The sequence below is a fragment of the Ostrea edulis genome, chromosome 9, assembly GCF_947568905.1.
Source record: "Ostrea edulis chromosome 9, xbOstEdul1.1, whole genome shotgun sequence".
NCBI classification, from domain to species: domain Eukaryota; kingdom Metazoa; phylum Mollusca; class Bivalvia; order Ostreida; family Ostreidae; genus Ostrea; species Ostrea edulis.
Window position 1 is genome coordinate 35,805,602 of NC_079172.1, and position 25,262 is coordinate 35,830,863.

General features: G+C 37.2%; 2 protein-coding genes across 4 annotated transcripts in view; one reads left to right on the top strand and one right to left on the bottom strand.

Moving 5' to 3' along the window:
* Positions 1-420: 420 nt before the first annotated feature.
* The window catches only part of LOC125668311 (puromycin-sensitive aminopeptidase-like), a 49,580-nt gene continuing 24,738 nt past the window's right edge, over positions 421-25,262 (top strand). The window contains exons 1-5 of one of the 3 annotated variants that reach the window (XM_048902293.2): positions 421-1,193; positions 15,320-15,395; positions 17,222-17,307; positions 22,126-22,251; positions 23,825-23,932. In XM_048902293.2, the coding sequence (XP_048758250.1) occupies positions 1,047-1,193; positions 15,320-15,395; positions 17,222-17,307; positions 22,126-22,251; positions 23,825-23,932 (543 nt within the window). In that variant the 5' untranslated portion in view covers positions 421-1,046. Of the gene's footprint in view, positions 1,194-8,612; positions 9,011-15,319; positions 15,396-17,221; positions 17,308-17,392; positions 17,405-22,125; positions 22,252-23,824; positions 23,933-25,262 lie in introns of those variants that run through there. The other 2 variants (XM_048902286.2, XM_048902306.2) reach the window with 2 other exon arrangements.
* Positions 18,618-21,206, bottom strand: LOC125657605 (pyrin-like). Its single transcript, XM_048888293.2, has 2 exons — positions 21,099-21,206; positions 18,618-20,598 (listed from the first exon to the last, which is right to left on the bottom strand). The coding sequence occupies exon 2, from the start codon at positions 20,548-20,550 to the stop codon at positions 18,889-18,891; it is 1,662 nt and encodes a 553-aa protein (XP_048744250.2). The 5' UTR covers positions 20,551-20,598; positions 21,099-21,206; the 3' UTR covers positions 18,618-18,888.

A 25,262-nucleotide genomic window follows, 5' to 3' on the forward strand; every position in this document is an offset into this window, starting at 1 on the left:
TTTAACCAAACTCAACAATCCTTTGGATACAATACAAATGAAATATTATATAGGACTACATGTATATCAATGAAAATTATAGAGGGCGAAGCCCTCTCACGGTCCGAAGGGCCGTGAGAGCGGAGATCTCCCTATAGGTAACACGTATATACATGTTTAAAATGAAAATATAGGAAAATAATGAAAAATTAAACCATACCTATGGAACTTGAAAAGTTTGGTACCAATGGCGTCCAATCTGACTAAAGTACAGACCTATATATATAATAATATAGGTCTGTACTTTAGTCAGATTGAATGGCGTCGATTCGAATATTAGCGCGTGGAAATGTATTCCTCCATTTTGAATCTCGTCTACCCTAGTTCACGTCGTTTTGAGATGTTACATAAAATCCGTAAAAGCATGTAACCCTTATTTTCTTAATCATATATAATCACTCCACGATTAATGCCATGTTTTTTGTTGTGGTTTGTAATGTCTATATCTTAAATAGTTCATTCAGATTGAATGTTTTCCCACACTTAGGAATGTGCTCTATCAGCGAAAGCTATATATTTAGTATTTAGTCAGTAATTGATGTTGACAGCCTCAGAAGTTCAGGAAATATTCGATACCCTCGGTGACACGGGAGACGACTTGGAGGGCGCTAAAACGAAATTGGATGAGTATTTTCAACCAAAACGGAACATAGCGTTCGAGCGCCATTTGTTCAGAAATGCGGCACAAGGTGAAACAGAGAAAATCGACAGTTTTGTGACTAGGCTGCGCAAGTTGGCCGTAACCTGCGAGTTTGAAAAGCCAGATGACAATATTCGCGACCAAATCGTTGAAAAGTGCAAATCGTCAAAATTAAGGAAAAGGCTCCTAAAGGAAAAGGAACTAACTTTGAAAAACGCGATGGATATAGCCCGAGCTGGCGAAATTGTAGACGAGCAAGCAGACAGATTTAAGGGCAGTGAAACGTTTTCAAACTCTGATGTTAATACTGTCAGACCGTCGGTGAATCACCCAAAAAGGTACGGGAGTGAGAAAAGTTCACAGAGGGATGCCACGTGTTTCCGTTGCGGGCGCAAGGGCCACATTGCAAGGAATTGTACAATCACTAAGGACAAAAATTGTAATAAGTGCGGAAAAAAGGGACATTTCGCAAAAGTGTGTAAAACGAAATCGGATACCCCCCGCACAAAACCAGGTAGGGACCGCAGAACAAAACATGTTCATTTAGCATTCTCTCACCAGAGGGCGCGCTACGCAAGCTTCACTTTCACGTGTTGTGGAGCGTAGCGTAACGCCCTCTGGTGAGAGATTGGTTCATTTAGTACAGAGCGAATCTTCGGAGGACGAGTTCGCGTTTGCCGTGCACGACAACAATCTCTCACCAGAGGGCGCATTACGCTGCGCTACAACACAAAAAAAGTACAAGTGGTACTTGATAACTAGGATCGAGCCAACTCTGTTATCGGGTGTAAATAAAAGCAAACAAGCGGGTATACCCCTTGTTTTTATCACCAAATACAACCCACCAAAAAGCAAAAGCTTTTAAATTAATGACACACCCTCCAGAGAGACAAAGACGTTTTCTCTGTTCTACATTGTACCTATAGTGTGGTTCTTACCAACGCAATAAAAATTTAAGGGATATGCTCACACCTTCATTTCAGAATAATCAACCTGCATGATAATTGTGAAGTGCAAATAGACTTCTGATGAGGCGGATATGCATGCAGCTAAACTTCAATCTATCGATCAATCCAATCAATTTGCTCAATTTTCACACCGCCGAAACACTTAATTAGTGTAGAGTCAAGTGATTGTTGAGGTATGTGGCTGATGGGAGCCATATATATTCTTAGATTTATGGGGGCTAGTGTTGAAGTAATTTTGGAGAAATCCTGTAATCCGATACACGAGGTTTGGGACCTTTCAGCGAACATAGTAGATAAACGTGTAGTGAATGGATAAGTTGGCTAATTTGTAATGTCATTAGATTTCTGTAAAACTCCATTGGCGATGATGAAATCGCAGTAAATCAAAGAATTAGGAGCCATGTTTCCTTCCTTGTTAAGCTCCACTGACACACACACATTATATTCTCAAAAACTGTTCTTGATTTCGTTTTTTATCTAATATTTTCGTTTTTATTTATTAATTTCGTTTTTTATTTAATAATTTCGTTTTTTATTTAGTTTTGGTATGCACTAATGGGCTTCCGTACAAATGGCATGATAGACATTAATGTGGGCGGAGCTACAGTGCAAATGCTAATCGACTCTGGCGCTACCTGCAACATCGTAAACTCCGATATATGGAGTGCCATCCGCGCTAACAACGAGAATATGTCCCTATCGAGAAATACCAAAAGATTGTTTTCTTACGGATCAAAGGAACCACTACAAATACTAGGAACTTTTCAGACAGTTGCAAAGTATGGGTTACGTGAAACATCTGCAGAATTTGCTGTCGTTAAAGGTGATTATATTTCCTTACTAGGGAAGGATACATCAGTCGAGCTAGGAGTTCTACGTATTGGAGTCGAGGGGTCAGACCTTTGTTCTGTTATAAGCGGAATAGATAAGATCGTTGCCTCAAGGAATACTGTTTTCGATGGAGTAGGGAAGCTTAAAAATTTTCAGCTTAGAATTCATGTCAACAAAACTGTGACTCCAGTAGCACAACCGCTACGACGCTTACCATTTAATGTAAGAAAAAGCGTGAACAAGAAGCTTGAGGAGCTGGAGAAGATGGACATAATTGAGAAGGTAAACAACCCCACGGCTTGGGTATCACCACTTGTCGTCGTGCCAAAGAAAAACGGGGAAATTCGAATTTGTGTCGATATGAGACGGGCCAATACTGCAGTTCAACGTGAACGATACCCGATCCCGACGGTGGACGAAATGCTGGAAGACATGAATGGCATCAAGGTGTTCTCCAAGCTTGATTTACGTTGGGGATACCACCAGATAGAGCTGGACGAGGAATCAAGGGAGATAACTACGTTTGTGACACACGAGGGCCTCTATCGCTATAAGCGCCTCATGTTTGGAATTTCCTCAGCATCCGAAATCTACCAAAGGGTGATAGGGCAAGTCATTCAAGGAATTGAAGGAGTCCGAAATTTGTCTGATGACATAATTGTTTACGGAACAGACGAGGTGGACCATAACAGGAAGCTTACAAAAGTGCTTGACAGATTGGCAGAGAAGGGACTGACTCTAAATAGAGAAAAGTGCAAATTCGGTCTGTCGAAAATTGTATTCCTCGGACACGTGATTTCGTCAGAAGGAATCCGGCCTGACCAAGAAAAGGTCCAAGCAGTATCAGAGACCAGGACGCCGACGAATAGTTCTGAAATAAGGAGTTTTCTTGGACTAGCTAATTACTGCGGCCGTTTCATACCGAATTTTTCGACGATTGCAGCCCCACTACGCGAGCTAACAAGGAAGAGCACGCACTGGAGGTGGACGCAAAAACACCAGGATGCGTTTGACATGCTTAAAAAAGCCCTTGTGAGTGCTGAAGCACTAGCATACTACAACCCAAAAGCCGAGACGAGGATAATAGTGGATGCAAGTCCCGTAGGACTGGGAGCCATACTAGCACAGAAACAACCAGACGGATTGTTTAAACCAATTGCATATTCAAGTCGATCTATAACCGATGTAGAGCAGAGATACTCACAGACTGAGCGCGAAGCGCTGGGTGTAGTGTTCGGTTGTGAAAAGTTCCACATGTACATATACGGACTAGAGTTCGAAATCTGGACTGATCATAAGCCACTGACCTACATTTACTCTCCAAAGTCAAAACCACCAGCCAGGATCGAGCGATGGATTTTGCGACTACAGCCTTATAAGTATAAGATCGTCTACATACCTGGACCAAAGAATGCTGCTGATGCTCTATCGAGATTGAGCCGAAATCGGGTTGGCCGAATACGCCACACTGCAGAGGAGTACGCGTATTTCATCGCAGAAAATGCTGTACCAAAAGCACTGACCATCCAAGAAGTTCGTCAGAAAACATCGGAGGACCCAGAACTCGCGGAGATTGTGAGGAAGATCAAGACGGGGGACGGCCGTCTGAGTCCAAAATTTCGTACCGTGGAGGCGGAGCTTTCAGTCGTTGATGGAATAGTATTACGTGGATCGCGCATCATATTGCCCAAGTGCCTCAGGAGGCAAACAGTATCCCTGGCCCACGAAGGACATCAGGGTATTGTCCGGACGAAACAGAGATTAAGAGAGAAGGTATGGTGGCCAGGTATCGATATAGAAGCCGAGCGATTTGTCAGAACGTGTCATCAATGCCAACTTTTAACAAACAGCAATAGACCCGAACCAGTTCGAACAACTGTTTTACCTGACGGGCCATGGCAGGATCTGGCTATAGACCTTATGGGACCGTTTCCCTCTGGGGAATACCTATTAGTCGTTATAGACTATTTCTCCCGATTCCAGGAAGTAGCCATAATGAAGAAGATAACTAGTGAGAGGATCATCTTCCAACTCGAAAGTATGTTCGCAAGGCACGGCTTACCTTACAGCATGCGGAGTGATAATGGACCACAGTTTGTGTCGGAGGAGTTTAAGGGATACCTGGATTTAAATGGTATCAAACACATTCGGACCACACCATAGTGGCCGCAAGGGAATGGCGAAGTAGAAAGGCAAAACCGAACATTACTAAAAGCTATAAAGGCGGCAAACGCGGAACGTAAAGATTGGAGACGAAAATTACCAAAGTTCTTACTTGCGTATCGCACGACCCCGCATTCTACAACTGGAAAAAGCCCTGCTGAGTTGTTGTATAACCGGAAAATCCACACCAAGTTACCAGAGATGAGTAAAAGGATCGATCACCAAGAGTTACGAGAAACAGATGCGAGACAGAAATTAAAATTCAAAAGAAGGGCGGACGAGAGGCGTGGCGCCGTAGAGTCCAAAGTTGAAATTGGCGACACAGTTGTACAACGTCAGCCTAAGCGCGATAAGCTGTCAACCGAGTTCGCGCCTGAAAAGTTTGTCGTGAGGGAGAAATGCAGGAATGCAGTGACACTCGAAGATGAAAATGGATCATCAGTAAAGCGAAACTGCACAGCTGTAAAGAAATTCATATCGAACCGCGAAAATGAAGGCACCGTGTAATTCATGGACTGGAGTTATGGAGTGGAGTTTGGAGTCAAATTTTGGAGTCTGAGATTTTAAAAAAATATGAATGGAAAAAGACGTTCAAGAATTTGCATTAGTTTGAAAGTCTTCAATATTTTTGTATGATTGTTGGCTGCTTCACATCTGATTAGTAATTCACAGGAACAATGACCCAGTTAAAATTTATGTTTCTGACACTTATGTAAGTAGTCAGAACTTGGGAAAATTAAACCAGAAGTGAATAGATAGACATGATACTGACGAAATAACTACGGTTCTTTCAAAATATTTGGAAATATTTTGAACATAATTAATCAACAGATTTAGTCTGCCTTACTGGTTGTTTAAATGCAGTTTCATTAGATGTGTTAACAAGCCTCTCAAGAGCTATTAGGTTCAGATTTTATAGCAAAGAAAGCAATTTTTCGGTGTTACACCTACCGTTTTTCATAAAATTTCAAGAATATTAATTAATTAATTTTTAAAGCTATATATGGCGTATCTGAGCTTAAAAAATGATATGAAATTGAGCGTAGATATACATGGTATATGTTATGTACGCTAAAATTAAAATTATCATCGATTTTGAACTCGGTGAACCTCTTGTTTCTATAGTTAAATTGACATTCAACTTTTCTGTTGAATCTTAACAAGATCCGCCTGGCGCATGACTGCGGGAAAATACAGAATTAAAGCCATGATGGAAGAATGTACATAATATTGTTAATATAGCATAATTTTCTCTTTACTTCTCTCCATATCTCCCTATCTCTTCCTCGCTTTTCTCTCTAAATCTGTTAAACTGCTTGTGTTCGCTGGTCTACCCCTCGTTTTCATTGTTCGCCATTATTGTTGATTGCCTAGATATAGTGTCGTGGGATCAAATTAAGGCGGAGCTATTCAAATATATTATTTTTGTGGAGTCGGTAAATAAATCGGTTATTGTTTTAGATTTTTTATATCTTTGAAACACGATTGATTTAAATTGTGTAATTAACAGAAAAAGTCCTATCTTTATAGAAAATAATAAAAACAAATAGAAAGATCTTTTTCATTTGGTTATCTGAACTTATCAAAAATATATTTAAAATAAGTTATACACTTATACCACTACATAGTAGTGATAGTCCACTCCCTCCCTCAAAAACTTTCACTCTTGCATTCCTATTCTGTAAGCATTCTCTCCCTTGTGCTAACCTAATAATTCTAACAGACAGATGCAATGTAAAATATCTTCATTAAAATGCTGCCTGAGAACAACAAAATCAGCCACGGGTCATATCACACCTCCAGTCAATTAAAGCAAAGTATTTATTGTTTTTGAAACAGATTATCTTTATTAAACATTGAATAAACTGTCACAGTTTTAGATAGTACACTAATTGACAATGAAAGCTCTATTAGATTACATTAGCTCATAGATAATTTTCTAAGTGAAAGCCCAGAATCCTTACACCCTGAGTAAACTGTGAACAATGACCGTTTAATTTTGATCTATGTGACCTAGTGTTGGGTTAACTTAGTTTTCCGCAGAACAACATGAGTCACCAATATATTGAATGCATAGCAAAGTATATTATTTAAGTAAATGTATATGTGAATTGATAATCTTTTTAAAGTGCCATGTTAAGAAACCAAGTTGATAGTTGCATATTTAAAGTAAACGAGAGAAAAATCATTGAATAATCTTCCTCAATATGGATTATATGGAAATGCATATAAACAATGGAAGTAGCTATTTGAACGAATTTGCAAAAATCAAACAACCTTGTAACATTTTATTAACCTACATTGTACAGCTGTGTGGTCAAAAAACCTCTAAAAGTTTTAGCAGACATAACAAAGATGTGACAGAAAGATAAAATTTAGTTTAGGGGTTTTATCACCTTCCAATTATGTGTTGAAAGCAATGGTGGTCGTTATTTATGTAACAGTTAAATTTGATTAAAACATAGAATAAACTGTCACTGTTTTAGTTAACATACTAATTGAAAATGAAAGCTCTGTTAGATTACATTAGCTCATAGAATTGTTTTCCAATTAAGTGAAAGGTCAGAATACTTCACACCCAGTTTCAGAGATGCTGGTGTTTTTCATAATGTCTTGGCTAAATATTAAACTAATACCTCTTACAGTTCAATAGATATAAGGTGTCACCTAGTGGCAGAGGGACAGACAGACAATGGAAGGGTGTTCCATTAGTGCCCATGCTTTAGATGACACAAAATTAGATTCCATTGAACACTACTTCTATTAACAAACAAAACCACAAAAGAAATTAATTTAAGTTTTTGCTTGAAAGCAAAAATTAAACTAAAGAAAAGAGAAAAAACAGACTCCAAAATTTGACTCCAAACTCCACAACTCCACTCCATAACTCCAGTCCATGAATTACACGGTGCCGAAAATGAAACAGAATCGCGTGACCCGGAAATTAGCGCAGAAGAATCCGGAGATGAATCTGATAAAGACCGTTCTGTCACAGATACCGGAAGACCATCCCGGGAACACAAGCCACCTGCGTATCTAAGAGACTATGTGACCACTTGAGGAAAAAAAAAAAAAGGACCTGATTATTATTATTAGATTATAATTTTCTGACTTCTTAGATTAGTTATTAGATTATAATTTTGTTTTGATGTTATAAAAAATGAGTTTGTTAGCATTTTAAAATTTAAATCAACAGGCTGTCATTTCTAAAAATTTTAAAAGTTTGCTTTTGTCTAAGGTGAAGAGGGATGTAATGTCTATATCTTAAATAGTTCATTCAGATTAAATGTTTTCCCACACTTAGGAATGTGCTCTATCAGCGAAAGCTATATATTTAGTATTAAGTCAGTAATTGATGTTGACAGCCTCAGCCACGCGGTTTGTGAAATTGCTTAGTTATGTAGTTTTAGAATTAAAGAGTTGAATTGGACAGACGAGTTCCTCTTGAGAGTGTCTAGAGTACGACAATTACGGACAGTACATGGTTCAAACGCTATGTTTGTAAATTTGCGAAATAACGACGCTGAATATGACGTCACAATGTATTGTTTACACCGATTGCGTTATATTTCCCGCGTTCAATATATAGGCGGATCAAATGTCCAAAATTAGGATGCTTTGATACAGCTCCGTCCGCGTGCTAACTTCGGGTTCTTTTTGTCCTGTTTTGGATATAGATACTAATGTCAAAACTTTTTTGCTTCGCCCTCAAACACGGTCACGCCGTAAAACATATTACATAATTTAGAATAGAAAAAACCCACCATGCAAAATAGGAAAATATAAAATGCAAATGGAAAATTATACATATTACAAATGTAAAGAACAAATACGGCAACGTTTGATATATCACATTCAAAGTTGAGATACATCCTCATATACATGTAGATCTCAGCTGGGTTTAGATAGGGTTGCGTTGATTAGTGTCCCGATCTTTATTTCGGAATTAAATCTCTTGTTCAAAATCATTTTTATATTCCTTGTCGTGAAATATTTCCTGTTTAAACCCATATGATATTTTAATGTAACCTTTGCTAGAAATACCTTTACCAAGGTGCTATTAATTTTCTGCTTGATGTCATTATTTAGAGTCCTTGTCAAGTTAGACTTGCGAAATTCGAAACGTGCATCAGAATCTGTCTTACGAAGCACTTTTCGCGCGTGCTTTTCATTCAAGGCAACAGCGGAAGTTGTTACAGGCACTTCCGGAACCAATTTTAGTACCAGACGACATACATTTTGCACGATGCCAGAGAAAAAGGGATTCAAGAGATTACCTTTAGACGTAAAACCTGAGAACTACAATTTGCGTCTTCAAGCAGATCTGCTAAAGTTTACTTTCAAGGGACAGGAAACCATTGACGTCAAGGTAGAAATAATTTTTAATTAGGCCCAGTGCAGGTGGACTCGGCACATATAGAAAACAAATATTCATTGTCTCTTCTACAATATCAAACATTTAATATGGATTTAGTTTATATGAAAAGTAGGTTATTGGGTCTGTGGTTTTTGTGCCATTAAAATATTCGTAATTAATCTTCTTTCATTCTAGTAATTTTTTTTCTTCTTTCACTTTAGAAACTCCAAAACTCTTGAAAAGCAACCATATTTAACTCAGTTAACCACCTTTAAATGGCTGAAATATTGCCAAAACAGTGTTCAACCACAAACAATCAATCTTTCACGTTAGAGAACTGCTAAATAAAGCAGTTATACCCTGTGACAGTTCAGACTGCAGACTGTGCACAAGTGACAATAATATGTCCTTACGGCGTGACTGTGTTCGAGGGCGAAGCAAAAAGTATTGGCTTTAGTATCTATATCCAAAACGGGACAAAAAACAACCTGAAGTTAGCACGAGGACAGCTTTATCAAAGCATCCTAATTTTGGACATTTGATCTGTCTTCAGGCTGTGAGAGGGCTTTGCCCTCTAATAATCCGAGATTCGTCTAACTCTTAACCCCGCTTTTATATTGTAAATGGCAAAACGGTAACCTAATTCAATTGATGCTTCATTTGTCGGTGTTAGGGCCGTTAAACGGCTATAGCATCGTATTAATCAGGATCTATTTGTTAAATAATCATCTGACAACTGAATCCTTGCGTCTTGGAAGATAAATCCGCGAAATAAAGTTGTAAGAGGTAGGTAAAGCAGTTATACCTTGTGACAGTTCAGACTGCACTAGTGACAATAATCCGAGATTCCTCTAACTCTTACCCTCACTTTTATATTGTAAATGGCGAGACGATGACCTAATTCAAGTGATGCTTCATTTGTCTGTGCTAGGGTCGTTTAAACGGCGATAGCATCGTATTAATCCAGTGATTGGGATAAGCAAATTGCTAAATGTGACAATGAAGCGTTACCAGCAAGTCCAATGTGACATTTCTAAAATGAATACGCCATATTGAAATTTTTATGGAATATTTTAAAATGACAAGTCCGAGGGACCAGTAAATTATAATCTAATCACTACTGACAGACTGTATTGCCATAGGTAACTTTAGTTTTATTATTATACCCCCCGCAACAAGTTGTGGGGGGTATACTGGAATCGGGTTGTCCGTCTGTCTGTCTGTACACACAATGGTTTCCAGGCTCTAAAGCATTATCCTTTCCACCTACCGTCACCATATCATATATATGGATTACCCATGGGATGAAGATGTTCCCTATTGATTTTGAGGTCAAAGGTCAAGCGCACTGGACATCGAAGTAGCAATATGGTTTCCGGGCTCTAAAGCGTTATCCTTTCCACCTACAGTCACCATATTATACATATGGACTACCCATGGGATGAAGATGTTCCCTATCGATTTTGGGGTCAGAAGGTCAAAGGTCACGCGTACTGGACATCGAAGTAGCAATTAACAACACCCTTTTGGGAGATTGGGGTAAGCGGGGGGTATTCTTAGTGAGCATTGCTCACAGTACCTCTTGTCTGTGTTAAATTTACGTTTTGCTAAAGTTAGGATTCTCATTGTGATTGTCTGTTTTGACATTTCTGCGTTATTGTCTCCATCTGCTCCTACAATGTCTACTGCCAGTACTGACTTATCATTCAGGCGAAAATTAAAGTCAGGTTGCCCTTTGTCAGGCTTAAGAATTTTTTCATTGTGGCATCTCCAGTCCGTGCACATTGAAAATGCAATTTAACGGTATTAACCAATCAGATAGCTTTTTACTGTTTGATAGATACTGAGGAAATCTAAGTCATAATTGCGCTTAAAAGAACGTAAAGTTGTACTTTTACTTAAGCATTTTTCAAGCACTTAATCGATATAGATTAAGTGAGGGATCAGCTCAAAAGTTGAAAAGTTTGTATATCTACGAAGTGGGGAAAAGTTCAAACTAGATATATCGACGATATGCGCCACAACGGCGCAGTGTTTCAATATTTTATGTGTCATTTTTTTATTTAATGCGACTATGGCGCAGGGTTCGTGCTTATCCCAATCATTGTTAATTAAGATGTATTTGTAGAATAATCTTCCAATAACTAAATCCTCACATCTTGGAAGATAGATCCACGAAATAAAGTTGTAAGAGGAAGGTAAAACATTAATCCCTTATTGTCACCCTAACCTACCTCTGGGGGCCGTGATTTTAACAAACTGGAGTCTGCGCTATGTCAGGAAGCTTTCATGTAAATGTAAACTTTTCTGGCCCAATGGTTCTTGAGAAGATTTTCCCTATATATTCCCAAAGCTGAACTTAGGACAAACATAAGAATGAGCTGGAAAATAGTTGCAAAAAATATTAAACGCATCATTTCGGATTATTTTTATGGTGGATCAATTGCATAAATATTGAAATTACTGCATCAGAAAGAACTTTGGGGTGGGTGATGATAACAGCAGAATTTTTTACTATTTTGAAGCAAAGTTTTTGAGTAAAAATTCATCTCATTCCTTGTTTTTTATTAGGGGGTGGTATGTTATTATTTTAACAGACAAAATTACTGGTTCCTGTGCTTGAACTTTTGTTTCCATGGTGATTAATGCAAATAGCACACATCATTTCAGTTTTGGATATGTCAAAACAAAGCCAATCATGTCCGACCTTCCATTTTAATTTTTCAATGAGTTTTCTTGGGGGGGGGGGGTTGTTCTTATTTATATTCTTTTTCTTTCTTTTTTCTTCATCCATGTCAGATTCTTTTCCTCTTGATATTTTTGACTAGAATGGCCCCGGTGACGTACTTTAGCCCAAGCATTTCACTTCAGATTTGTCAGCTGTTCACATCATGACACATGTTGTTAAAATACTTATTGATCAGAGTACAGTTAATGCTTTATTCACCAGTTATTTATTACCTAATTCAGATGCTTCAAAGACGTCTGTAGTTTCACAGGATATTGCTCAATTGTATTATATCACCCTCTCTGGGAAATTGAAGATGATTGCAAGTTATTTATATATTTGAGTAAAAAGGAAACATGTACTTTTCTGTTTGCAACGATATAAAGAGCAGAATAAAAATGACAATATCTTATCATATATTTCATTAAAAATATATATATATATATTTATCAGACACTTGGTCTGGCCAGCAATTGATATTTATCGTACCAAACCAAAAAACCGATGGACCTTTGGAATCATTGCTATCAAAGTGAAAGTGGAAACTTGAACACTGTTTTACTAATTTATTTCACCTGAGCTTTTCTGATCATTTTTGTTGTTGTTTTTATTGGTCTGTCGTCTGTCCATCTGTCTGTCTGTAAGATTTTCACATAAACTTCATCAACCAGTGGGCCAATTTCGTTCAAACTTGGTACAAATCATCCTTGGGTAAAGGGGTTCTCAAGTTTTTCCAAATGAAGGGCCATGCCCACTTCAAAGGAGAGATAATCACGAAAAGGCAGAAATATGATGGGGGTCCTTTAAAAATCTTCACAAGAACCACTGGGCCAGAAAAATGGAAATTTACATGTAAGCTTTCTGACATAGTGCAGATTCAAGTGTGTTAAAATCATTTTTGGTACCAAAATTTTCAAAAAATGTTTACTTGACTTTGCGAGTTTGACCTACTTTTAGGAAAGCCTAACCTATTCAATATTTCCAGAACTGTTTACTTTAGTTAATATATAAATTCTTTCATAATTTACGTCATAGATTTTTTTATGACAAGACCTTTCATATCATACTATGGCCTATGATCTCTTGACCTTGTCCTGCTCCAAAACGGCAAGTTCATGTTAGTCATATTGGTGTTGAGGCATTCCTATGTTTTGTGAATTCAAGTTCAGTTATATCATGGCCCTTGGGGCTGGGTTATGGCCACAATATGAGGGCAAAAAATTTCATGGGAATAAAGATTGAAAAAAAGTCCTTTTTAAAAATCACAACAGCTGAACAACACAGGGTCAGGGGGACTTTAAGTGAGCGATGTGACTCATGTGCCTCTTGTTATTATTCAGTATTATATATTGATGTGAAATGATTTTATATCAACGACATCTCTAATTGTTATACCAGGGCTTTCAAAAGTAGCCGGTAGCCAACGGATTTCCGCCGCCTATAGTAACATTAGATCCCGGCTACTTTAGTGACAAAAATGTATGACCAATGAAAAAAAAACTTTTATAAAACTTTAAACATCTTCCAAACTTTAGTAGACTCAGAAATCGCGGCCGTATCAACCAGGATGTAAAAACGTGTTTACTTGCGCTAAATTTAGTTCAGGTAAATACCGGCACCTTATTGGTTGTCTGTTGGTGTAGAAAATAATACGTCAATTGCAATAGTCGGAAAGCCTCGGATTTACCCAATTCGTGACAACACAGACGAGAAGTTCCGAAAGATAACAACAAGTCCTGAACGTAAAAATCAATGATGTTGACGGAATGAAGAGAACAAATACCCTGTTCAGTTTCGGCTTTAGAAAGGCCAAAAGTGAAAGTGACACGAGTATAATATCAATCAACAATTTTAAAGCGAAAACAGAATTTAATCAGGAAAGATTTCAGACTTGATATTCTTTTTAATTTGCAAATGCCCATGTGGTATTAAATAAAAACGAAAGTAGAATTTTTCAGCACAAATTCGCTATGTTACCAACAAATCTGTAGCTGTTAACTTGAATTTGTGGAAAAATAAAATCATAGGTCATTTAAATGTTACTTATTAATTTGTAATAAAGATTGTTTGGGTTTTATTAAAAAAATATTGGGGTGAGCAAAACATGCAGTTTAGTTCATTTCAACAATACTTTCTGCATGTAGAAACTTTCTTACAAAACAATTCAGTCTTATAAACTTTCAGTACAAATGTAGAAATAAAAGTGAAAGTTTCTGTTCAAGCAAAGACACTTAAAAATTAATTGATACAACATTGCAAAAAATAATTACATGTAGTTATCTTGATGCACTTTATTTTTCATTTTGCATCAAAATTAGTACTTTGCAATGTTGAATTTTTTAAGTCTTTGCATGAATAGAAAATTTCACATATGAAACAATAAATTCATGGCAAAAGTAAAAATTTCAGGCAAAAAAATGACAATTTCAAAGCTGCATTTAAGTGCCAGGAAACCGCCAGAATGCAGGATTTTTCGTCATTTACCCCAGACCCCCGGCCGTAAGGGCACCAAGCATTGGATCGCCTTCTACTTTTTCATTTCAGCCTCCTACTTTTAAATTTGTTGAAAGCCCTGGTTATACGCCCGCATAAAAATGCAGGCGTATTATGCTATACCGCTGTCGTCCGTCTGTTTGTCCCTTTAACTTTGTCTTCGCAATTCCTCCTAAACCCTTTGGGGGATTTTGATAAAACTTGGTACAAAGAAAGATCACAATGTGGAGCTCTGCATATTGCAAGGGGATTGCTGTCCAGTGTTTTTTAAAGGAGTTGTGGTCCTTAGACCTAATTTTTTTCTATTCAAAATACTTTGTCTTCTAAACTTCTCCTAAATCCGTTGGGGGATTTTGATGATACTTAATACAAAGAAAGATCACAATGTGGAGATGTGCATATATTACAAGGGAAATGCTGCATCACTATTTTTGAAGGAGTTACAGCCCTTGGACTTGGATTTGTTTGATGCAAAATACATTGTTATTGCAACTCCGACAAAATCCTTTCTTGGATAATCCTTTCTTAATTGTACAAATTCCTGGGTCAACAATGTATGTGGGCGTATCATGTACAGGTTTAGCAGTGCCCTATTTTTAATAAACTGGTCTCTGATTCATGTAATAAGTGTTAGTGATACTTGGGCATTATAGATCTGTGTTGACATCATGGGGAACAGCATACTAGAAGTGTTCTGATATTTTCATACAATACTTTTAGTAGCAAAACAAAAAATTTGTCACTGGGTTTGATGTGGATATCGGCCTTGGTAGCTCAGTAGTCAAAGCACCTGATTTATGTTACAGGTGGTACCCTGGGTATGATTCCTGGTGCAGTCATATCTTTTCTCCTTTCCTAAAACAGGTTTACTTCGAAGGCTTATTTATGGAAGATTGGCTTTTAAAAATATTGTGGATTGACATTTTATGTGATGTTTCCATGGTCCATCCATTGTTTTTCTTAATTTGTTGACCACCTGATTCTGTGATGAGTGGGTGGTTTGTGACCTGTGGACTAGACAGTAAAAAGCTAACAGAAACTTTATATACTCTTTCACACAACTTTTTAAATGGATTTTAAGAATCCTCTGTATTTTTCAGATCCTAAGCAGCACTACCAACATAACCTTGAACAGCGAGGAGATTGAAATCCAGTCAGCTTGTTTTAAAGCTGCAGGTATGTCTACCACTCAGAATCAAAGTACTGAAAGTACTGAAATGAGGTAAGTCGACTCACTCAAGTACGTCTACCACTCAGATATGTCTACCACTCAGATAAATTACTTAAGCTGCAGGTACGTCTACCACTCAGAAAAATGACTTACTTGACTTATTTGCTTCTCTCCCTGTGGAGAATAGAGCTGTGAACAATTCTATAAATTTTTCAAGGTTTCCATAATCTACTTGTTTTTATGAGGTAGGGTGTTTTAATGAATCAATCTGTTACTTGTAGGGTCGATATGTTTTTTTGCTAGGGTTTTCTTTCCCCTAAATGATTGCAATCCGTTGCTAACGACCTCCATCTAGCCAGCTTTGCTTTCTTGGTATGTTCCCATATAGCCTTTGTATCTCCCAAGACATCCACAAGGCAGTTTTTGTGGAATATCTTCCTTGATTTTCTGTTGGGGTTTACTCCCTTAGCCCTGGACTTTCCCAAGCCTAAGCAATAATTTAGTGGTACAATTTTCCTATAGTTGGGGACTACGATGGCAGGCACCAGGGCATATCCTCTCACTGGTGGGCCATATATGCCATGCATTTAGGGGCCTAGTCTCCTCCTAGACCTTGTGGTTCAGTTTGGGGCTATAAGATACCCAATTTCCATCTACAACATTGAAGAGGATTCCATATCTGGGCCACATAGGTCTGACTGTGGAGAGGCTTTATCTGGCAGAGAAGACTTGCACTTTCTGCTTCCTTTTCACAGCAAGCTGTTATCCAGGGATGGAGCTGAAAGCAGGAGTAGAAACACAGACAACACGAACACTGTACACGTAACACAGCCATTTAGTAGACACTCAGAAAAAGAAAAAAAGAAATCTCTTTACATATCCCCCTCCTTATTTTCTCCTTTCACTTGGTATAATGTCAAACAAAATGTTCACAATGTGAATCATTTACTTTTTCTCTATATCCACTTGTAACATGTAATTTAGACTGGGTACTAAATGTTTTTGGTGTTGTTTGTTTGTTTGTTTTTTTGTTTTTTTTTTTTTTTTTACATTACACCAAGTGAAAGGAGAAAATAAGGAATGGGATGTGTGAAGAGATTTTTTTTTTTGAAAGAGAGGGAGTATATTGTTTTGCACCTGTTAGTCTGTCTGTATACCAAGTCTTTTAAGAACCCTTTGCTTGACAGACTTGGTATGCTGGTACATCTTAAGTGGTAGATGACTCCTGTTGATTTTGAGTTCACATGGCCAAGGGTCAATCCACTCTGGACATAGGAAGATATTGTCTGCTCAAGGTCAAACTTGACATAGTAATATATTGTCTCATCTATGATTTGAGAAGCATTTGCTTGATTTACACCAAACTTGATACACTAGTACATCCTAAAGAGTAGATGACCCCTTTTAATTTTGAGGTCAAGGGTCAATCCACTCTAGACATAGGAAGATATTGTCCACTCAATATCTTGAATTGTTTTGGCAATACTATTAGTTAAGTGATACATGTGTATAACCCTTTTCAATTTGCACCATGGGGCAGGGGCATACATTTATCTGAAACATTACTGGGTTTTTGTTTGGGTTTTTTTTTTTTTGGCATGCGTTGAAATAGAATTCCATTTTCTATACAACTTAATTGTAATTTGGAATTAAGTTAATTTCGAAATTGAGTTGCATATCTTGTACCCATGTTGCATTTCAGAACAATTAGCAAGGGAAAAAATACATTAGTAATTGTATTTGGAGCACAAAATGATACTGTACTTATACATATTTATGTATTTAATCGCAATTGTAGAAACTTGAACAGTATAATCCTGCTTTTTTGTAGATGCTGGAGACCAGAGTATAAATGCTGAAGTGAAATATGAACCTGAGAATGCCACAGTGGTATTATCATTCCCCAGTTCTCTCCAGGTAAACAATTTATCTCGCAGTGTATTATTGTTTCCCAGTTCTCTCCAGGTAAACAATTTATCTCACAGTGGTATTAATGTTCCCCAGTTCTCTCCAGGTTAACAATTTATCTTGCAGTGGTTTTACCGTTCCCCAGTTATCTCCAGGTAAACAATTTATCTCGCAGTGGTATTATTGTTCCCCAGTTCTTTCCAGGTAAACAGTTCATCTCAGAGGTCCTAAACACCAAAATCATAATGTCTAAAAGATTCCTTATATCAAAATAACAAAATGCTACTGCAGAAATTGAAAAGGAATGCAGAATTGATTTACTAATTTCAGGGATCATTGTAAAAAAAATTCCCAATTGCAGAAAATACCTGTAATACTATATTCATTTTATTTAAGACAAAACAGGAGGTGGAGTTGTTTGTTTAATCCTGAAATGGGAATGTGGGCTACTCTGCATATGGGTATTTGAGGGTCAATAGTTATCACTTTAATAATGTTTGGACATGCAGCTTGGGTGTTCGTAAATCTCGTCCATACATACGCAAATCAAGCTGTCCTGTGTTACCGGCCGATTCGCGCACGGCATTTACCTCTGTGAATATTCTAAAATCCCCTGATGCGCACGTGATTTTAGTGCCATCATTTAGCGTTGTAAATGAAATCTTCGTGCATCATTATATATTTTTTATGTGGATTGCACGTAAATTGTTCTCCGTGTTTATCGTTGGTGAGAAAAGTGTGTAAGTGTTGGGTATCGTGTATGTTTTGTGTCTATAGTTTTGTTGTTTTTTGGATGGGATTTTTTTTTATTGCGTTGAGTATTTTGTAATTAACGAACTTAATAAAAACGATGTTTTGTTATTTTTTTAGTACGCATGTTGAATACGAACCAGAACGAGTTATTGAGAGAAATTTACATGAACGCATTGTTTTAAAGTTGAACAAAATGGCGGTCCAAACGAATGCAGAAAAGCAACTTTTATCAAAACATCCTTATGAATCCTACACCAGAAATAAAGGAAAGGGATAAGAACATGAAGAATTACGGACATTAAAGATAAGATGTAAATAAAACAAAGTATCATAGTCTTTTAAACAAAGAAACAGTAAAGATATATTCACACACCCCTTCACGGAGTACCAACGGACGATATACAATTTCCAAACGATATTTTTAACGGATTTCACTGGGAACATTTATTACGTTGCCCCCGGTATTATGTTATTTTATCGTGACAAAATGGAAAACGTAATAACGGGGTTCCACTGTATATATAGTAATAGTTCCTTTGTTCATTTAAAACTCACTAATTAGGCTATTATAAATTAGTTTCTCTATTTATTGAGTCATGCTTTAATTTTCTTGCACATGTTGAATATTACAATATAGTTGTGAATGTACTAAATCTTAAATAAGTTCCTAGTCATACAGCTATGGCAGGGTTTCTGTGGCCCACATTGACATCTTAAGTCAGTCCACCAGGGCAAAGTCTGGATAGACGCGATGATGCACAACCCCAGGAAGTCCGTCTAGGATAGAAGATTGAATGATTTATGATCTTTTGCTATCTTCACCACTGATGTTGGATTTCACTGCAGATATTTGATTTTCTTCACTTGTTTGTTTCTATATTGAGCAACAAACAGATTGTCCTTTGAATCTGTACACAGTCCCTCGGGTTCATTCACTCTACAGTCTATGTAACAGAGGAACTGACCATCCTGGTCTATGATGTGGACACAGTGATTTTTATCATCGGTTGTAAGGATGTGACTCTGATTGTCTGTGGTGATTCCTCGTGGTCTGAATAGATTGTTCTTTGGAGTAGGAGTATGTCCAGTGTACCTAAATCTCAGTTTCTCGGCCTGATTGACCACCATTACTGCTCTAGCTCCACTGTCAGCCACACAGATATCCAGGTTTCTGTTCTCACTGATGTATTTAGGGCAAAAATTATAAGGATTATCGGTAGATGAAAAGAGAGGACGTCCCTGATCATCAAACTGAATGGTTTGTGTCTCTGTGGAGTCAGAGTAACGGACAATTTTGGATTGTTTGTAATCATTACTGTTCATGGTAACCAGGAGGTCACCAGTGGAGGTACTGCAGACATAGAGAGGTTTCCAGTTCTGTAGTCTGATCATGGTCTGTATCTCTTCATTCTTCACGATGTTCACAGTACTATCCCAGTGATCAGTATAAACCAGGTTCCCACTGTTCGTCATTGCGATGTCCTGTGGACTGTTCCCTGTCTTGGTTCTCATTGATTTGAGTAGTGATCCCCGATTGATACTAAAGAGTTTCATGGTGCTGCCATCTCCACATGTCCAGATTTCTTCATCATTCAGACAGGTCACATTGTGAAGTTTTCTATGCTCAGTGTGTATGGTGGTGACAGTCTGTGGTTGATCAAGCAGCTGTTTGATGACAGGAGAAGCTTCTGGGGATTTCTGTGTTGTCTTTATATTGTAACCATGTTCTTCTGATTGGACAGAAATTGATGATAAAGATCCAAACAGTTTACCGAGTTCTTCATCTTGAATTCCTCCTAGGCTGAATTTAGGTGAAGGTGGCTCTATTTTTTGTGGAAGATCTTTATATTGATCTACATTAGGCGTGACACTCAGTACTGTAGAAATGTCATAAGAGTCCAAAGCACCATCAGCTGATTCAATTTCATCATTAATGTCAGAGATTTTCATGTTAACTTCATCCAGATGTTTCTGTAGAGTGTGTAACTGTGTGGTTTTCATCTCCTCCACGTCAGCTTTCAGTTTCTGGACAAGTTTGTCAATTTCTCTGTGCCAGTGCTCTCCATGTTTTGTTATGGCTGTTGAGAGATCTCCGTATTCCTTTTCTAACTGACTGATTCTGTTTTGTACTTCAGATGCAATACTCTGGTAAACTGGAAAAATTGTTTCATTCAGTTTGTTTTTTTCTTTCATGATCTTTTCTTTCTTTTTATCCAGCACCTCTAAGATTTTTGATAATTCGTGACCTAAGTGTTGATTTGATGCAACACAAGTAACACAGACTGGAATATGACACTGATTACAGAACATTTCACAACGTTTTTTGTCATGAGAGGTACAGCCAGGGTAGAAGGGGGTGGATTTTTGAAACCTTAGAATTTCATGCTTCTTGGATTCATCAGAAAATGTGTGTTCTCCCACGCAGGCCTTACACAGGTTGATGAGGCACGTATCACAGTACATCTGTACCATGGCGGTCTCGCACAGGTCACATCGCATCACATCCTGGGCACTGGTATGGGGGGTCCATCATCTAAACTCTTGGTGCTGAAGTGACAATATTCAGCATTTTTATCAAATCAACTTTTTTATAATGAATAATGTATTGATTCTATGTACATAAGAATTTGAAACAAGCGAGTCTTTTAGTACATCTTCACAAGGGCTGACTTCCTTTTAAAAAAATGATTAAAAATACGAATATCCAGCAATATTTGTATATTCGTTTTAAATTTGATTGTCTAGCTAAGTAGCTTAGTAGTTAACATGCTTGCTCTTGATTTGTAGATCATGGGTTTGTCCAACATGGATTTTAAATTTTTTTCAGATTACTTTCTACTAAAACTGCATTTGTTGACTAAACAAAAGTAAATTTGAAAGTTTTCAATTTCAAAATATTAATGTACACATCCTTGTACATTGTATAAAATTTCTCTTCTTAACATTTTGTGGGATTGTAGTTTGATTATTACTCAAGAGCACAAGAATGGATATTACATTTACAAAATATTTATATTACATACAATTTGAGAAGATCAGATTATTACCTTAGTTCTGACAATAATGGAGGTCGCCTTTCCCAGCTAAACTCCAGCACAGTTATGTCTCTGTGTACTTGGATCACATTACCTATGTTATGTACCTGTCGGGTGCAGTCAGGTGTTTATTTTTCCTGGTCTTAGCAAAGAGGAGATAACTCTTAAGATGTTAAATGTTATGATTATTTGTGGAAATAATGTCTTACTAGAATTTTATCTCAAATCAATTCAGATAATGACAATGTATGTTTATAAGTATTTGCCCTTCTTTTTGAAGTCTTTAAGCTCAGAGGAGTATGATGTTTAAACAATACTTTCTATGTTGTTTTATCGGGTGGTGAATTTTGTCTGCAATGCATACTACCTTCATCACTCGATAAAACAACAAGGGAAGACATTTTGTTTAAAATACCATATTGTTAACCCATTCATTACTTCAAATGGAACAGCCAATACACTCTGACTTTGGCAGTGCTCCATATTTGGTAATGGTTACACAGACTGGTGGTACTAAAAAAGTAGATCGCACTAGAATGCAACAAATATGTATTCATTGTCGAGGATGAAAGCAATGTCAATTTTGAAAGAAATATAAGAAAAGATTCAGTGAATGTAAATATTATGCAATAATGTCTATGACATATATAACTGTAACAAAGGTTGATGACCGGATCCTGTCAGAAAAGCTCACTGAAGAGAATCACTCTAAATAAAGGTGGAAAAGGGAAGATCTTGTTCTAAGTAGTTCTCTGAGGTTAAAAAGTACAGTCAGAATGATAGACCAGTGAAGCAGAAATACAAGTTTATTTTATTTTAAAGCATCCTGAATAAAAAAAGCATTTCTAGATAACAGTTTGATTACTTACCGAATATGAATAAGACCCTGACTCGGTGTATGATACTACGGTCAAACCAGCCCTAACAACCACCGCTTCAGATCCTTCCTGACAATTTTGTTTTCACTATATATATAAACAGTTTTGGAACTATGTAGCCTGAATGTGTAAAAAAAAAATTCATTTTCTTTGTTTTATAGCCAGGAAATGGTCAACTATCCATCGACTTCACCGGTCAGCTGAATGACAAGATGAAAGGTTTCTACAGAAGCAAATACTTGTCACCGTCCGGGGAGGAAATGTATGCAGCAGTCACACAGTTTGAGGTTTGTGAAGTTACAGCGTAGAAATGTTCAGATGATTACTTACGGAAAAAGGCTGCAGTGAATAAAAAGGTTTAAATGTTCACAAGTCAATCACAGATGTATGTAAACATAATTCATGGTTTGCAGAACAGATTTGAGTTTGAATAAAATTTCATTCAATTTTAGCTCACCTGAGCCAAAGGCTCTTGAAAGTGAGCTTTTCTGATCAAAATTTGTCTGTTGTCTGTTGTCGTGGGTGTCGTAAACTTTTCACATTTTCGACTTCTTCTCATGAACTGCAGGGCCAATTTCAACCAAACTTGCCACAAAGCATCCTTGGGTGAAGGGCTTTCAAGTTTGTTCAAATAAAGGGCCATGTCCCTTTGAAAGGGGAGATGATCACAAAAAATAGGGTGGGGTCATTTAAAAATCTTCTTCTCAAGAACCACTGAGCCAGAAAAGCTGATATTTACATGAAAGCTTTCTGACATAGTGCAGATTCAAGTTTGTTCAAATCATGGCCCCTGAGGATAGGATGGGGCCACAAAGGGGGGGGGGATCAAAGTTTTACATACAAATATATAGGGAAAATCTTTAAAAATCTTCTCAAGAACCACTGAGCCAGAATAGCTGATATTTACATGAAAGCTTCCTAACATAGTGCAGATTTAAGTTTGTTCAAATCATGGCCCCTGGGGGTAGGATGGGGCCACAATAGAGGATCAAAGTTTTACATACAAATATATAGGGAAAATCTTTAAAAATCTTCTTCTCAAGAACCACTGAGCCAGAATAGCTGATATTTACATGAAAACTTCCTAACATAGTGCAGATTTAATTTTTTTAAATCCTGGCCCCCAGGGGTAGGATGGGGCCACAATAGGGGATCAAATTTTTACATACAAATATAGGGAAAATCTTTAAAAATCTCCTCAAGAACCATTGGGCCAAAGAAGTTGATATTTACATGAAAGCTTTCTGACATAGTGTAGATTCAAGTTTGCAAAAATCATGGCCGCCAGGGGTAGGTTGGGGCCATAATAAGGACTAAAGTTTTACATGCAAATATATATGGAGACTTCAGATATGGGCTAAGATGACTCAGATGAGCGATGTGGCCCATGGGCCTCTTGTTTAAAGTGGTGACACCTTAACAATTTACTTGGTTGATTTAGGTGTAGACTTTTTTCTGTGTTATCAGTTGTAGGTTTGGCATCAGATTCAGTTTCATCATATTTTACAAATAATGAAATAATGGACTTGCACACCTGTCTTTGAACTTGCTATTATGAATTTCCAATGACAGCACTTTTATTTTTATTTTTAAATATTCGGATGTTTAGACACAGAGTTCGTGAGCCTGATCTTTAGTTCAACATAGATAGAGAGTGCTCATTGTAGTGGGTTAGCAAAATGCAATGCAACATTAATAGAAAAAACTTCATTTTTGTTCTTTCTCTAAAAACTGTATTTATTGTAGTAAGTAGGAACATGTCTAAATGAAAATAAGATTAAAGATAATGTCTCTACATTGTTTAAGGTTTTAATTATACTTCCTTGTGATCCAGAAGGTGTCCTTCTGTTGTATTTGCAGGCAACAGATGCTCGACGTGCCTTCCCATGTTGGGACGAACCGGCTGTGAAAGCTACGTTTGATGTCACACTTGTTGTTCCTAAAAATAGAGTGGCACTCTCTAACATGGTAAGTTAAAGAATTCAGCAAGCCTGATTCTCCAAATATACAAACACAGAGTTCTTGAAATTTCTTTTAAAGTGTCAGACATTTGGTCTGACACTGTTAGAAATAGTGTCAGCCCAAACAATATTTTGTTAGTCCAGAAAAAGATGCATCCCTTTAGAGGTTTTCATAAATTTTATTTAAAATCAACTACATGTGTAATTGTATTCAATCTCCATCTCAGCTATAAGTTCATAAATTATCTTTTCATAACCTTTCTCATCTTCCCTACACTCTGAATGAATCTTCCTCACTTTCACTATCTGAGTCACTTTCTTGTTCTATTTCTCTCTCACCCTCCACTTCTCTCTCATCCTCCATTTCTTTCTCTATCCTGTATATTCCTCTCAACTTCTTTCTCATCTTCCTCTGCAATTGTTGTAACAACTCTTTCTCTCACTTTTGCCCAGGTGTAGTTGGTCTTTCGTCAGTTTCGACTTTGAGCAAATTGTGTCACCAAGCAGTAAGTAAAACCGCTGCAAACTAAAGCCATTGTCTCCCAGATTGCCAGGTGGATTGAAACAATTGGTTTCTCTTCTCCTCGTAGTTCCTCACAACTGATTTCTCGCATTTACATTTCACTGTGTTGCTGGATTTTGCATCGGATTGAAAATCTATGGGCCACATGGCCGCCATTTTTTCCCGGTAAAAAACGGACTTCAATCCCGATCTTATATCAGCCATCAGGACCGACAATTAAGTAACTTGTGTCGGACAATTACTACTTTTATCCGATAATCCGACACGACACTTTTCAAGATCTCTGCAAACACATGAATTCAGCAAATGATCAAGATGTATGAATTCTACAACAAAGTGGTTAATCAGATTTTTGATAATTAATTCAGCATTATGACCTGAAGATGAAGTCGTGTTGTGTTTGGCCTCATTGCCTCTTAACAAACACATTTGGAAATCTTTTAAAGTATATACATGTAGTGTATGATCATCTTTAGCTAGTCTGTTCTATGATCTGCAACTTAAACCATGTTAAATTTTTCACTCTACAAGAGAGTAACTTCATATTTGTGCACTGCAAGGTCAGGGTCAGGGCTACAAAAAGATTAGGTCAAAGTTCAAATATCAGATTTGCTAAAGTAGCAATAATAATGGCTAGGGGCAATTTTTTTTTACGAACATCCAATTATTTTTTTGGAATTGTATGGTTCTAAAAGTTGTTAGTTATATTGCATGATGAATGATGGGGACAGATTTTTCAAGAAGCAAACTAATGTAAAGTTTGACATGAAAAGGAAAGATGTTTGGAGGGAAGAATTGATGAATTATGTCATTC